Source organism: Limulus polyphemus, unplaced genomic scaffold, assembly GCF_000517525.1.
Source record: "Limulus polyphemus unplaced genomic scaffold, Limulus_polyphemus-2.1.2 Scaffold934, whole genome shotgun sequence".
In the NCBI taxonomy this organism is placed as follows: Eukaryota; Metazoa; Arthropoda; class Merostomata; order Xiphosura; family Limulidae; genus Limulus; species Limulus polyphemus.
The window spans coordinates 285,290-302,158 of NW_013666544.1; the positions used below are offsets into that span (position 1 = coordinate 285,290).

At 33.2% G+C, this 16,869-nt stretch overlaps 1 protein-coding gene across 1 annotated transcript in view; it reads left to right on the forward strand.

The window, feature by feature from the left end:
• The window catches only part of LOC106461322 (DNA-binding protein RFX6-like), a 75,423-nt gene that overhangs the window by 55,758 nt on the left and 2,796 nt on the right, over positions 1-16,869 (forward strand). Inside the window, exons 8-19 of the mRNA XM_022388194.1 lie at positions 2,038-2,115; positions 2,584-2,697; positions 2,894-2,943; positions 3,801-3,960; positions 4,528-4,672; positions 5,654-5,748; positions 9,560-9,677; positions 11,138-11,260; positions 12,067-12,402; positions 13,446-13,754; positions 14,727-14,915; positions 15,330-16,056. Coding sequence (XP_022243902.1) covers positions 2,038-2,115; positions 2,584-2,697; positions 2,894-2,943; positions 3,801-3,960; positions 4,528-4,672; positions 5,654-5,748; positions 9,560-9,677; positions 11,138-11,260; positions 12,067-12,402; positions 13,446-13,754; positions 14,727-14,915; positions 15,330-15,499 — 1,887 coding nt within the window. The 3' untranslated portion in view covers positions 15,500-16,056. The remainder of the gene's footprint in view (positions 1-2,037; positions 2,116-2,583; positions 2,698-2,893; positions 2,944-3,800; positions 3,961-4,527; positions 4,673-5,653; positions 5,749-9,559; positions 9,678-11,137; positions 11,261-12,066; positions 12,403-13,445; positions 13,755-14,726; positions 14,916-15,329; positions 16,057-16,869) is intronic.

Here is a 16,869-nt window from a genome sequence, read left to right on the forward strand (position 1 = left end):
AGTTGTTTCCTTGCCGTGTTTCCTGAACTGCACGATGATTCTGTTGACTGCCGAAAGCAGGATTCCCAAACTCTGTGAAATTTGCCGCTGATTTATTCCACCATCTGTTTGACCAACTATCCTTCCTCTAACAAAATCTGACAATTCGGGAGAACCTTGAGCTCTAGGCATGTTGTAGCACAAGATAATTAGTGTGCGGACCAGTTTCATTTATATAGTGCTCTGTGAACACAAATTAGTTAGCATAAATCAGTTAAATGACGAAAAATTAGGTGTCTATTTACTTGTGTTAGATATATTTATACAACTTCCCTACATATTTAGTGTTTGAGACACGTGATTTGAAATATTAACTAATAAAAAAGCCAACTAAAAAAAAACTGATACAATAGATGTTTTATCTTTTCACTTACTTATTGAGATATTTAAGTTAGATCTCATTGTTTTTGTTGCGTCGCGATGATAACCCGTGTAAGGAGCCAAATAATTCTTTTGTAAACATATTATTTTCTATTTATGTTTAAAAAAGGTATTCTATTCTGGATAGTTTTGTAGGAAATACAAATAAACTTCAATGTGTTTGATGGGAATGGATATACCAAAGAAATGAGACTCTTAAGAGATATTTGGGAATTGTCTTCAAATATCCATAATATCTTGCTTGTATCTAGCGAAACGTTCATCTATGTTCAGCATCTGCTTCCGTATTTCTTCATTTCCCAATTAATTTACATTAAAATCTTGCACAGATATCTCAGCAAATGTCACACCCCAAAATGTCCCGCATAATGTTTCACCGGTGGATTTTTATGTTCTGAACCAAAATTCAAAACCGTTTTCCCCCCATATGGTGCTTTTGCAAGAAAATCGGGACATGATGTCTAGAGCTTTCACCATTAAACATATGTAGGAAAAATCTCCACCCTCCTTGCAAGTTTTGCGGTAAATTTAGTAATAAAATCGAATCGGATATACGCAACGCTTTGTATTGCTGGAGCACAAAAACATAAAAGGAAAAAATGGTCTCATACATAAATTTACTCTAATCCTGCCTAAAAGAATTTCAAGAGCTGTGGTTATTGAGGATTCCCTCTTGTTTTATACTATACCTGCATCACAAGTGCCTTCTTTAGGATTATTTACTTAGGTTTGATCATGGGCGGGCAGTTCATTATATCATTACTGGACTAGTGAAGTTGGAATCGAAAGAAATAAAGATGTACAAGTTCAGTTCTAACTGACGATGACAGAATTGGAACTCGCTGAAGAGTTTTCTACTATCAACCACGTTAAATGTTAAACGTAGCAGAAATCCATTTTCCGAACACGTTCGTATATAGCCGATTTCAATAACACCCTCTCTTTTATTATTATTTTTTTCCAGTAATAAATTTTATCTGATAAACTTTGTACTAGTTATCTCCACAAGGTTCTGGAAGAGCTAATCACACAAGCTAATAAATAAATAAATATAAGAAGTAAAATAGGGTGCGCTATCTAACAAATAAGTGACAAAAAAGTTGTCCAAACATCAAAACGTGAAAGAAACAGAATGAACGAGAATAATAATTTGTGAGTGTAATTAGAAAAGTAAGTAAGACTATTTTAAACGTTCAGCGCGTGTATCTGTAAAACTGTGAAAACAAAAAAATTAAGATCTTATATTAAAATTCAGTTTGAAAATCTTTCAATCGCCAGTCAAGGTAATAAAATCCAAAAATGAATTGTTTTACATATTTTCGAAATAATTTGTTTGGACTAGTATTGAAGGTGAAAAGTAAGGCAGGGTCAACGTTTCTTAAGGTCACATGGCCGTGTAAGTAAGGTTGGCAAGGTCAACGTTTCTTAAGGTCACATGGCCGTGTAAGTAAGGTTGGCAAGGTCAACGTTTCTTAAGGTCACACGGCCGTGTAAGCGAATACAAGTGTTCAGGTTTTAATAGTGCTCCTCTGTAATTTCCTTTCGGTGACATTTAGACAAAATATGTTTTTTAACCTTCTTGAGTTGTTTACAAAATCCCTCTTGTCTTAATTTCAGGTTCAAATCTTTCTGACAATGTACAGAACGCACTGTCAGTGTATACTGGATACAGCAATTAGTCAGCATTTTGAAGAGGTGGGTATGTAATTAAAATAATTAAAGCAAGAAACACACTCGTATTGCATTTTACGAGTACATTCGAGGGCTTCGTCTTGTTTATAGTGTGGTTTCAGAAACATATTCATTTTTAGTTATTTTTAATTAGGTACAATATCCAGTTCCGTATTCTACGAACTTATAGGCTATAAATAATGTGTAAGAAAAATATTGGTTGCATGATCGCTTGCCTTTGACATTTTTCTGGAGTATTTTGTTGGTCGTAAAGTAAGTTTAATACTATATAACAACCAAATCTGAAAAGGTAAACGTGATATGTGAATGTTTAATATTCAATAAATTATAAAACTTCATGTATACATAATTATTTGGTTTATTATGTTCAATTTTTTTATTACGAATAGACTGAATTATTATGGCCTGATTTACTAGTTACGTAGATTTAAAATAATATTCAGTATTTGATTTCGAATTATTTGTATTCAGATTCGAAGCTTTTTGCTTCACTTCTGGCAAGGACTTCCAGACCACATGCTTCCACTAGTTAAAACCCAGTTTGTTGATGACATCATAGCCATCTGTGATTGGATTCTCTACAAGGCAAGATTTTTATGTCGTTCAGAACCTGTTGGGTTAATATCTTCAAATTCCAATATATATAAGAGTTCAAGAAAATAAGTTTTTAGTATTTCTTATCAAACTCTATTGTATAATAACAAAACCTTCGGAACCAGTGACGTGACATAAATTACCTTATCAGACCCAGAAATATTTGTTTTATTTTATCTTTTAATAGACGATGATTGACGTTCTTATACCGTCCACCATGCAAGAAATGGCAGAAACGTAAGTAACTAAGGAAAGAAAAAGTTGTTTGTTTGTGATATTTTGTCACTTACACATTATTGTTTTTGTTGTTTTCAATTTCGTTAAGATCTTTCAGAAACATTATATTATTACGCCTCCGTTTGTTAGTTAATTTTCCGTAAAAATTTCTTTTCGATGAAACTTTATCGATACAAGTCCTTTCTTAAATAAAACTGGTTTATTCTTCCTGAATACAACTTTGCAATACACTTAATTTCCACAGTCACGCTATAACAAACGCTATAATACACAACGAATGTCTCACGTGCTCGACTCAACTGTCAATTACACATTGTTGCCGTCAGTTCTTGGCGGCTTATATGTACAAGACTACCGCATATCTAGTAGCCCCTCGAGACTTCAGGAAGGGACAGGATCCTTCTAGAAGTTCATGACGTGTTACTAGCGTCACGTGACCTCCGCTGTCGTAACAATATACAAACCTAATGTTTCTATTCTTCAACATGCTAGTTGTTTTTATGTGAAAATGCTAAACCTAAATATAAGAAATAACTGAAGAGGCTGTGCTCTTGTATTACGTGTAGTTATATTATAAATAAAACTAGGCCATAGAATTCCGATAAAGTCGTTAACAGAGACAATAAAACAGCCCCATTACTGTTTGTTTCATGTCTGTTAGGAGACACGTGCGGGAGGTCGTATCTATTAGTAAGACTATGATATATAAAGCAGTGGTTTTACAATGTTTGTGACTTTGCATTTTTGTAGAGGTACATATTTTGATCATGTATTACTTTTCTCTAATATCAACGTATCACACATTGTATTTATTTTGTCATTTGGTGGAGGCGAACTGGATGATCTCTCCTTTTCAGGTTGCTGTGTGATATTCGAAACTTGGCGCAACAGTGGGAGAATTGGCTGTCCACCTCTCTTGAGAATCTTCCCCGCAGTCTCATCGAGAGTAAGCAGCCGGTAGCGAGACTGTTTGCCCAATCCCTCAAACGTCAGATCTCTTTCCTCCACCTGGCTCAGGTAAATTATATGCTGTTTGGTTATAGGTTTTGGTGTTACATTTTCATTACAGAGCAACATTTAAATTAAAAAAATATATATTTTCTCTTAATTATCTTACCTATTAATAAACTGTACAAATTCGCTAGGACCACATCCTACAACGAAGGGAATAAGTTAAAAACTCGATTAAACTCGTAGGCAAGCTATAAAAGAACAAACTTTGCTTACAAAAACTCTTCTTGTTAAGCTTTGAAAGCGTTTTTGTTTGTTACTCTTTGAGAAGGATATTTCTCATGATTTCTATTCACTTGTATCGTAGAAGACAAAATGCATACTTCAGTTACTAAATTTTGCTATGCAGAACAATAACAATGAGTTATTATTTATTCCACCAATTGGTACATTGATAGTGAAGAGGTCTCTGGGTAGAAAACAATGACCAAACTTATTGGTGACTTTTAAACCTTTTTTCTATGCTATTATTTGATACAGTTATTTATAAAAAATTCAACATAACTTTTAAATTAAATCATTTTTTCTATCCAAAATAATAATGAAATTCATTATATGATTCTTACCTAAAAGACCACTAGACCAGTCCTTTACGACGCCCACAGCGTCCGTATGATGAACGATGACGTGGAGAAGGTGGACTTAGGAAGCATCAGTTCTCAAGCCTTCTACACTGCGGCTACAGATGGTGAATGTGATCTCCACCTTAATGGCGAGTGTACGGAATTTGATGTTAACAGATATTTTAGCTCACTTGTAATTTACATCTTTTTTATTACAAATGTTTGCTCCTATGAAGTTGGAAGTAATTATTATTTCCCTTTTATGACAAACAGAAGTTGTGGTTAACTTTTTAGCCAGTGAGGACTTAAACAAATCCAGTAATCATAGTATTTAATAACTATGCCCTCCATAGCTTCGCGAAGCAGAGCGGGTTTGCATTGATTTACCGCTGTTCGTCCGTCCGTCCATCTACCCGTCCCGATCTTTTGGACAGGATATTTTAAGATTGTATGGACAGATTTGGACCAAACTTATACAACAGGTACTACATACAAAGTTCTAAACCTACTATCATGGACAGATTTGGACCAAACTTATACAACAGGTACTACATACAAAGTTCTAAACCTACTATCGAAGGACACGGGTCAAAGGCAAAGGTTAATCATATTGGAGCGCTTAAACAAACAGCTAATATTATTGAGGGCATAGGTGTTTCATAAACAAACAGCTAATATTATTGCGGGCATAGGTGTTTCATAAACAAACAGCTAATATTATTGAGGGCATAGGTGTTTCATAAACAAACAGCTAATATTATTGCGGGCATAGGTGTTTCATAAACAAACAGCTAATATTATTGAGGGCACAGGTGTATCATAAACAAACAGCTAATATTATTGAGGGCACAGGTGTTTCATAAATACAACTTGCATTTCTATTTTGTATTCACAAGAACTCGGTGAGAGAATCGATTACGTTTACATAACAGTTTAACAGATTTTATCTACAACGACACCTGCATTGATGTAACTGATAAAAAAAGATAACAGTAATAAGTATAGTCATTGTTTGTAGCAATAAAGCTGATTTTACATTGAAGTAGCTACAGTATGGGATATCTAAATGCAGAATTTTGTATTTGATAAATAAATATTTCATTTTGTGTAATATTTCTACGATTCTCTAACTTCAGTTCTTCGAGACTTTAAAGAACAATTACAGAGACAAGCCACTGTGGAAAATTTTATCGAGTGGTTGGATACTGTAGTAGAACAAAAAATTATAAAGGTAAGTTGCAACAAACCTATTTTGATATGCAATTCTAAGAAAAATATTGTAAACTGTTGCTTGCTGGTAAATAAAAACCTTCAGAAAGACTGTCTTCTATAGAACATCCTAGTGGTGAAATAAGGCAGACAATAAATAAAGCGAAGCACAAGATCTACAGTTGGTTGGTGCACATATATAAAATGCAATAGATGAAATCTAAACAAAGGGTTAAGATGAAAAGATTGAAAAGAAAATATTTTGACAAAATTAAAAGTTAGAATCTAAACGAGATGAATTCTAACCAGTTTTTTTTTTTTTTATTTACAGCAGAGCCGCACTGGGCCATCTGCTGTATCCACCATGGGCAAACGAATTCTCACCAAACAAACATAACACAAACGGATTTTGAGCTGTGATAAAAAAAAAAGGTTAAACATAAGATAAACAAAATTGACATCAACGACAAAAGTAATTTGTATACCAAATAATATTTCTCGGAATTAATTTACAGCTTCATAGATTATAATTTAAATTCACGATTTGATCCAACTTCTTCAGTATCCAGTAGATTGCAACTTGCAAAGTTACAATATCGTATCCTAAAAACAAAGAATTTTTAGAAGTTGTTTTCAAGAAACACAGACGAAAAAGTTAACATACAAACTCAATGTTACGTACAAAGATTTATTTCATTGATCACCCTGGAACAAGAGTATGTATGCAAAAATAAATCATGAAGATAAGCCGATTTTTCCCAAAGCGATGAAATGATACTGGAATTAATCTACAAAATCTCTCTGATCACCTAAATACTAATAATAAAAGCTTACGTATCAGCAGGATTTTTCGGAAGTATTATATTGATTTCTAAATAGAACATTTATCTAAAAGTGTTACATATATGCAAAAGCTAAAAGCCAAACTCAGAAAATCAAGCATATAAACAAATTAAACAAAAATATTTTGACAGAATTCAATCTTGAAACAAAGCAACAAATTTACAGAAACTGATAACAACGTAACTGTTTGGATAAGGTTATCCTTTAAACAACTAAAAACAAGTATTAGTACATTTACCCATCACAAAAACGTCTTTCTGGTATTGTTCTGAGAATAAATTGGACATCTATGTGTATATTTTCTTGTGAATACTGTCTTCAACTGAACATCTGTGGGAATATCTCCTTGTCAATACTGTCTTGAACTAGACATCTGTGGGAATATCTCCTTGTCAATAATGTCTTCAATTGGCCATCAATGGGCATATCTTCGACAAGGAGATCTACCCACAGATGTCCAGTTGAAGACAATATTCACAAGGAGATATGCCCATTGATGGCCAATTGAAGACATTATTGACAAGGAGATATACCCACAGATGTCTAGTTGAAGACAATATTGACAAGGATATATTCCCATAGATGTTCAGTTGAAGACAGTATTGACAAATTACTGTCTTGAAATTAATTCCTTCCATTATCGTCTTCATTGACTGAGATGTTAATCCATATAAAACTACAGATATTAATCCCTAAAGGTGGGGTTCTGGTCATAAGGAATGAATAACAAACAAGGTCCAAGTCACACAAAGACAGGAAGTTACCCGATATTACTGGTTAAAAATAGGTGAAATAGCTCATTGAAATACAACGAAATCCTATTACTAAACTGTTGTTTCTAGCTCTTATGAATTTTAAGCTCATTCAGTGTGCCCTGATCACCCAAACTCTAAAAGCGAGAACATACAACTGATTATTTACTATTAACACGTAACATAGTTAACCTAATCATATTACATCAGTAGGGAGAAATTAAAGTTTTACCTGTGGGTTAATGATGCTTGATTATGATCTAATTACAGTGTATGAAAATATATTATTTTGAATAAGTAGTGTAACGTGTGTTCTATAGGTTTTCAATTTACACATAACTATACTATAAGACATAGCCTACCTGGCGCTGTGTAAGTAAAATAACAGGCATTGTTTTTTCCAGTAGTGTTCAGGCCTGAGTTTTTATATAACTCTGTAAGTGGCTCAGTTTTCTTAACTATTTCTGACATTTCCACCTTTGCTGTTTTGACTGGGGATAGGTGATAATTAATGCACCTATACAGGTTATCAGCATACATGAAAAAAAAACAGACTTAACCTTTTTCTCAGTATCCATCTTATAACTTTTAAATAAGATGGATAGTATTCAAATAGGGAATTTCAATTATTAAAATATTTATTCCTGGGTAATATCAGAGTAACCACAGAAAGGACGTACGTGTATTGAGAACTTACAGAATAATGTTCCAGGCCTCGTGCCGCCTTTTGGAACTACTTCCACCATCATCGTTTGAGCCTAGGTTGATGGCCATGATTACGTTCTGTTACTACACCACAAATTCCATTGTAACGAGCTTCTGTAAGAAATAGAGAGGGTAATTTTAGATCACTATCTTCACAGGTTTTCCCTACCTTCTTCCAAAATCATATTTATACAGAGTAAAGACAGAAACATCCGTTGAAAAGGCAGAGGGGGAACTTGACAGTCATATGGACAAAAGGGAGTAATCCTAATTTCTTCGACCATGTTTCTCGTAAAAAAAAGGCGTTCATTGATTTAAAGGTGTGTCGAAATGTCCTCTTAAACCAAACTTATAAGGCAACATATTTTGCCTTTGAGAAGGTTCGAGTCACTGTATTAATATATCAGACTCTTCAAATAATGTTCGATTAACCCTTTGCATAATACATGTATTACAATAGCTGAATAAGTACAGCAATACACACCTAATATGAAATATATATAAACGTTACTATGTATGAAGGAAACGGTAATGTCAAAACAACTTAAAATGTTTCCCTTTCATTTGATGTAATCGCTTTAAGTCTATCAAATTAGAGAACATAGCTTAATCAAGGGGTTTTCCTTGTGGATACCGAACGCGCTCGCCCTTTCAGCCGTGTGGGCGTTATAATGTCACTGTCAATCCCACTATTCGTTGTTAAAAGAGTAGCCCAAGAGTTGGCAGTGGGTGTTGTTGACTAGCTGCTTTTCCTCTAGTTTGTCACTGCTACGTCTAACGCAAATAGCTCTCGTGTAGCTTTGCGCGAAATTCAAAACAAACAAACTAATCTATACTTAAATCTTAAAAAACAAGACAGGATTTTTTTTTTACAAAACTTTCATCTAATTTCTTTTCAGGCACATTGTGTAACTATAGAAAGAGTAAAAAACACCAAAAACCGAAGTTTTTGACACAATGAAATGTAAAATGTTTAATATTAGTATCTACAGTGTTACCTCAACATATTCGGCTGTAGCTGAGCATAGAATAAACTTACACCAGTGTTACCTTAACATATTCGGCTGTAGCTGAGCATAGAATAAACTTACACCAGTGTTACCTTAACATATTCGGCTGTAGCTGAGCATAGAATAAACTTACACCAGTGTTACCTCAACATATTCGGCTGTAGCTGAGCATAGAATAAACTTACACCAGTGTTACCTTAATATATTCTGCTGTAGCTGAGCATAGAATAAACTTACACCAGTGTTACCTCAACATATTCGGCTGTAGCTGAGCATAGAATAAACTTACACCAGTGTAACCTTAACATATTCTGCTGTAGCTGAGCATAGAATAAACTTACACTGTAGATACTAATATTAAAGATTTTACTATTCAGTGTGCCAAAAAAGTTGATTTTTGTGGTTTCTACTTAACTTTCATCTATTTCAATTAGCATTATTTTAGAAAATATGTTCTTATGTTCTTTAGAATACATATGATTTATCAAGCATTGAAATATCAAGAAATATTTATTATTCACAGCCAAGCCGACAAAATGGAAGGTCTCTGAAAAAGCGAGCCCAAGATTTTCTTCTCAAGTGGTCCTTTTTCGGCGCCCGCATCATGCACAACTTGACACTCAACAGAGCAGCCAGTTTTGGTAGGTATCACTTGAGAACAATCAGAATTGTATAATCATCAGGGCTAGAAAGTTTGATAGATGATGCTTTATAAAACCTAAACATTTCTGACCAACAGAGTTGAAAGTTTCGGTTGATAACAATTTAGAAATTTTGAAATATTATAGCCATAGAACTACAAGTTTTGAGAGGCGTCATTTTGTAAAATGTATACGTTATTACGACAAAGTTACAAATGTTAGTAGATGGCGCTATCGAAATATCAAAATCTTATAACAAAGATAGGCGTCACCTAGTGATTAGCGTGTAAGGTCTGTGAATCTGAGGTTTCAAAGTTCGCATCACTTTGAGGAAAAAACGCATTCCGTACTATTTGGGGACATGGGTGCGTAATAGGAGTAATGGTCAAATAATTTGATCAGACAAGAGTTGGCAGTTGGTGATGTTGAATATGTGGCTTCTAGTCTACCAGTTCATAATTATGGGCGACTATGCGCTGTACCATTGCACTAAAGTTTTAACAATCAAACACTAGTAACAACTTTAGATAGTTGACATTGTAGATAAAGTGCACAAGTGTCTAAAAATTTAACTTAATTTTTAAATAAGTAATAAAGAGAGTAATCATGAGTAATGTTGCTGTTATTGTAGTCAAGTTATTTAATGTCATTTACAACTCCAAAAGTTATGATTAGATTATATTCCTTATAACTGTGGAGAGCCTAAAATGTTCGGAATATAGCACTGTAAGACCTGTATTTTAAGAACAACAAAACATAATCATATTTTGAAGTTATTTCCTCATTTAGGTCAGTTGTGGCCTATAGCTATTAGCTTGTTGGGCTAATATCAGAAGGTTCGAGCCGTGACACGATGCTGAACACGTTCCACGCTTTCAATGGTGGGGATTTTTGACCGTGACAGTCAATCCTGCTACTTGGTTAAGAGTAGCTGCCTGGTTGGCTTCCGTTTGGTCAGAAGTTCTGATTATGAGTGGCTATGCTTAACCCGTATATGTCTCTGACTGGGCCTTTAGCTCATGTGTCGCAGAAAAGGTGTTGTTCAGATTTGAAAATACCAGAAGAAATAGCTTTTTATTGAACTTTTTAACTACGAATTGTTACCAAAATTTTAATTTTTCTTTTAACTTTATCACCCGCACCCACACATTTATGTGTATCTTATTTGGATTTGAAAGGTTAATAGTTTATACCCTTTTTTTAATGTGTTAAAACGATTTTTTTAATGTACCCTAAACCAGTGGAATAAAAGAACATATATTAATATAGTATCTTAAATTATAGACTACAGAAAAGAAATACGAATAAGACACATTTTTGTAGAGAGTTTAGTTAAAAGAAAAATAATTCAATCACCACCGTTGACTTTTCAGAACTTTTAGTAACTGGTGCTTTTCGTCATTAAATTGTATATTTTAAATCACATCAAAATTCAAGAAAGAGTGCAATTTTTTCCACAGCTTCTTTCCATCTGCTTCGGATGTTACTCGATGAGTACTTGTTGCTAGCTATTGAATCCCAATTTGAGCAGGAAAAGGAAGAGGAACTCCAGTGTCTCTTAAAGCGTCATCTAAAAGACGGTCGTGAGTATCTCAGAGTGCCAGAATATAATTTGGTATTAAGAGTCACTATGTGCAATAATATCACGTTTTGTTTGCAAAAAATAGCCGTGAGTGTCACTATATGTAATAATATCACGTTTTTTTGTTGTTGTTTTTTGTAAAACATGGTCGTGTCACTATAAGCAATAATACCACGTTTTGTTTGGAAAACATCGTCATATTAGTATATTCAGTTATATCACGTTTTCTTTGTAAAACATAGTCATAAGTATCACTATAATAATATCCCGTTTTGCTTGCAAAAAATGGTCGTGAGTGTCACTATATATATGCAATAAAATCACGCTTTATTTGTAAAGCATGGTCGTGTCACTATAAGCAATAAAATCACGTTTTCTTTGTAAAGCATGGTTGTTTCACTAGGTGCAATAAAATCACGTTTTCTTTGTAAAGCATAGTCGTGTCACTATATGCAATAATATCACGTTTTCTTTGCAAAAATGTTCTTGTACGTCTGTCTCTGAAGTTAAGATATCTTTCGTTTATTTGAATGAGAATTATAAGTGCTTTTTTGTGTTATGAAGATGTACTTTCTTTGAACAGATAATGACGAGTTTTAGAAACTCGTAAATTCGAAAATTAGTTTTACTAAAAAAATATTTTTTTATAGCTGGAATATATGAAAACTACAAAAAATACTTAATTTTTGTCTAAACCTTACTAGTCAAATTTAGAAAATTTATTTTTTTTCGACTTTTCGTATTTAGAAATGATGAATGTGTATTTTAGCGAAGGGTTTGATGTTAAAAATATGTTGCTTTTTCCAGAAAATGAGATCAACAAGACCTTGTACAGCGCACCCAGTACATGCTACCTCGCAAATCGTCACCAAATATCTAACGAAAATTCACCAATATACAGTGTCGAGGCAATAAATGAAGAACCCAGGCCACCGCCACACTACCAGAAAATGAAAGAAGAAATGCCTGTTCCGAAGGAAAGAGTTTTATGCTCCTATTTCCAAGGTGATGCATGTGTCCAATCGGCGCCTTCTCCACCAAATCCCGCTAGGTCGCCTGCGGAGAAATGTTACTTGTTGCCGCCAGGTGTAAACGAGGAATACAGGTGGAGGGATTCTCATCATAATACAAATGAAGCCGCTGGTACAAATTAATTTCTTCGAGATTATCTAATAATAAGTAAAAACAGAACTTGAAAATACGATCTAGATCTATAGTTATAATTGTTTAATTTATTATAAAGTGGTGCAATAAGACTGCTTAGTAGACACCTGAATTTATATTTATTTTTCAAAGCGATGGCAATATTCTGAGAAAGTGACCATAACACATAGTTACTGGTAATTACATATTTTCAGGGACACCTGAAGTTGTGAGCTTTGAATATTCACCACTTTTTTAATGCAATTTAATATTTCATTAATTTTCGGCTCATAGTTGAGATAAGTCTTAAACATTTTGGTCCTATTTCGTCTGAAAAAAAAAAAAAGCAAACACGAAGTGAACATAACACGTAGATAAAAACTTCTTTCAAATTACCACATTATTCAAATTATTTCCAAAGACATGTTTTCGTAGCTTTTAAATTAAGAAGGCTATTTTCTTAAAACACCAATGTTTGGAAAGTACTCTGCGTACAGAGCGTAGAGGTCCTTTGTTTGGCTTAGTAACGGAGAGAAATATTCTGAACTCAAATGCCTAATATATTTTTACAAATACCATCTACTTATGAGCATGACAACTGAAGATTAATAAAACAAATCGTGTAAAAATTAGCCGGACATGTATTCGTTGATGAAGGTTAAAGATCTTAATGTTCTTTTTCCTTATATGATGTGTCACCATGGCCTCCAACTATCCTATGATACATGCTCTATGTCTCAATCAGCCTCCTAGTTCAATTGTTTCAGTTAGATTAAATACATCTATATTTTTTAGTTTTCTGAAAAAAAATAAAAACAACAACGATAGTTGCAAATAACTTATTCTAGGTTTTATTTAAACTTGAATAAAGCATTTCACTTTGTTTTGTGTTGTCTGCATCAGGTTTAAATTAGGTTTAACACAGCTTCAATTGATTTCTTTATTAGCGAATTACATTTGGTAAAAAAAATTATATTTCATGATCAATCGCTTGATTAGGCTTGCCTACAAGTTTGTATTTTTTTTCTGCCTACTATGTACAGAAACGAAGCAGGCTGTGCCCGACTATAGTGCAGTTAGTGAGCAGTACATGGTACACCATCCAACATCATCTTCTTTCGATCCAGCTTCACGCTGGTCGCATCCGTCAGCAATGTTCAATCAGTCTTCTGGTGACAGTGGTCCACCCGTCCATTGGCCAGGTATTGCTCATATAAATCAGCCTTACTTGTCATCTGCTTCACGACGGTCAATCACTGGCCATCCTTCCTTTATGCCTGGGTCAACGTTTCATGGCAATTTGGAATTCAGTGGCGAAAAAATTCCTGCCAACCTTGAATGGCATAATACCGGTATGTCATTCATAACAACAACAACAAAACAAAAGCCTATATAATAAGCTCCTATCTTATGAAGCAATAACGAAAAATATTTTCATTTTCAAAGAGTATTCCAAATAAAACTGTTATATAGTTAAGTTAGTAAAATTTAGTCAACGTAAGCTTTTTAAACTAGCAATGAAAAAAAAACTAAATTAAAGTCATCTTTATTGGTTTTTTTAAACTCATAACGTAGGTAAATTAATATTAATTTATCTTTCTCGTTTATTCTAATTATTAATTACAATCTGTAGAAAACGTTTACTATGTCAGAAAGTAGTTCTAAATAAAACCTATTCCGGAATTTGTCATTTCTTTATGTGGTATTGCAAACTGTTTAAAAAAGGTGTACTTCGCTAAATATATTTTAGTGTCTAAATATCAAGTTTACATTCTCAAGCTATTTAAATTGATAATGTTAATCATATTAAAATATTTCTTGCTGGGAAAAGATTCGTAAATGAGAAACTTTCTTTTGAACCTTAAATGAACTGCATTTTTTACTTTAAGTTTTTTCTATATAATGAAAATTACGTTTCGTTTAAAATATATATATATATATATATACAGATAAAAATAAGTACTCTGTTAGTATTAGATAGTTTCATCAAGCGATAATTCAGCGTTTTTTTTAACTAAAGAAGCGAGGACAGTAAATACATTGAAGAGATTACAACAAATTGTTCAGTAAGCCTAAATACGTATTTTTAAGTGATCTAGAATTTAGATTATCATTGACTATAAGCTAATCACGCTTACTCTTTCACAAAATACTGAACGTATAAATTACGTTGCATTCCAAATACTCTGACTGTGTTTGTCTTCATATTATTCTTTATCGTCCATCCTGTTCTGGAAATTGTGTCATATAATAAATTGAGTCTTTAATGTATTTTAAGGATCCTTAAAAGTTACTATTTATTCAACGATTTTGTTCTTTTTCAGAAAACTTTCAATCACATCACCTTATGGCGTCAAATTATACTAAAACATTAAGGGACGAAGAAGTCAATACGGCGGCTACATTTTCTAGCTGTCAAGGTAGCCATCTTGCAGCTAACGCCCTCTATACACCACCATCAGAAAATGGATTTCCTACAGGCCCAGAAATGAGAGAGCAAAAATGGCACATCGGTAAGTTCCTTTTCAATGATTTATATCCACTAAGATATGAGAAATTTTCATTACCGTTCGTAAGTGTTTTTCTTTTCAAATGCATCGCCGTTACTTTTATGAAGACCACTTTGCGTTTTATTATATGTCAGTCACTATAATATTCTTATATCTTTTTTGCAAGGGAACATACTTTTCATTTCTAAATATCGTATTAGTAAAAACGTATTAAGGAACAGTTTCATTTTAATTTTAATTGGGTGAAAATTTAAAATATACGTTGAAGAAAATCAAAATATTTTGGAAAAATACAAGTATTATAATAATTAACTGAAACGTATTGAGGGTTGTTAGGTAACCTGGCTTTAGTATTATATTTCAACGGCAAAACTTTCTTTATTAATGTTTTATCGTAATGTTTATTCTGTCCACTAGGGGACGCGACAAGCTACTATTATGTAGGAGGACCTCAGACTGAATATGATCATATGATTCCATCACTGGAAAATTCTGTATCCCATCCTCACATGCACTGTCATCATCAAGGTTTTGTTTATTCTTCAGCTCAGGACCTCTCTACGTCTAATTCTACTTTTATGTCTTGATTCCAAATATCAACGTCATTTTTCTGCACCTGTTTCTCTTCATTATAGCAAGATTTTCATAGTTAAAGTCGTATATCAAAGACTGAAAAATGTGTAAATGTAATATTAACTTAAAGTACACATATCGAAATTAAGTAGACCTTTCAACTTTATAATCGGTGTAAAAAATGGCACTTTGGTGCTGAAACACACGCCATTCTCTCTTGTTTCGTTTGTTGCTAATATAAACTATCCAATCGTCTCAGCCGCTGCAACCTGATTCGTTAGAAATTATTTACCTTTTATACATCTACGCTATTGTATGTATAATTAGCAAGTGCTTTTGTTCGCATGCCTTTATGTTCCCTCCAGTTAACATTTTGAAGTTTGATATCCTGCCTTTATGAAGCCGTTTAAATTTGTACTGACTGGCGCGATATCCGAGGCGTGTATAGTACACAAAGGAGATGTTTCGAACATCACGTGATATGCAACTGTAGTTAAGAGCTGCTTTAGTAATATACAAAATATTTTCGCTCGAACTGAGGAGCATTTCTTTCTGAAAATACTCAACACGGGTAAGCTATGCATTCGTGTTTACGACTTCATAATTATATGTTGATAAGCCCAATTTCAATATTTTAAAATATCAATACAAAGTTGATTGCTATGTATAACCTAAGTTTATAATATCGTAATTTGTATGCCACTTACGTTGATCAGTTGTACCGATAACGGCTATGTATTTAAACCTGACAAAAACTCGTAGGTTTATGTACATGGTGAATTTCTAGGAAATATTGTAATCCGTCAACAATAAGTGTGGTGTTAACATATTTTAGTTATGTTTGTTATAGTAATTGTAATCCGTCAACAATAAGTGTGGTGTTAACATATTTTAGTTATGTTTGTACCCAGTTATTGTAATCCCGTCAACAATAAGTGTGGTGTTAACATATTTTAGTTATGTTTGTACCCAGTTATTGTAATCCGTCAACAATAAGTGTGGTGTTAACATATTTTAGTTATGTTTGTACCAGGTTTCTGGTTTATATATTGTTGTTTGGTTTCCATATTTTATTCATCGTACAATTTCTATAATAAATTCCCGGTGCTGAAGTTTCACATATTCTTCCGTGATCTCTGGGGTTGTATATGTATGTTTAAACTGTTTATAAAGCATTTTGGTAAAACCCAAAGTTTTAATAGTATTTTTTTTAGTTCTTATTTTACAACAAGTTCAATTCCCTTTAGTACTTACTAGACTTTACTTTCTACTTCTCACTTTTACTTAGTCCTAGGATCATCACACACACATTATATATATATATATACACCTGGAAAAAAGTTAAGCACCCCCAAATATTTTTCAGGATTGCTTATTGAAAATA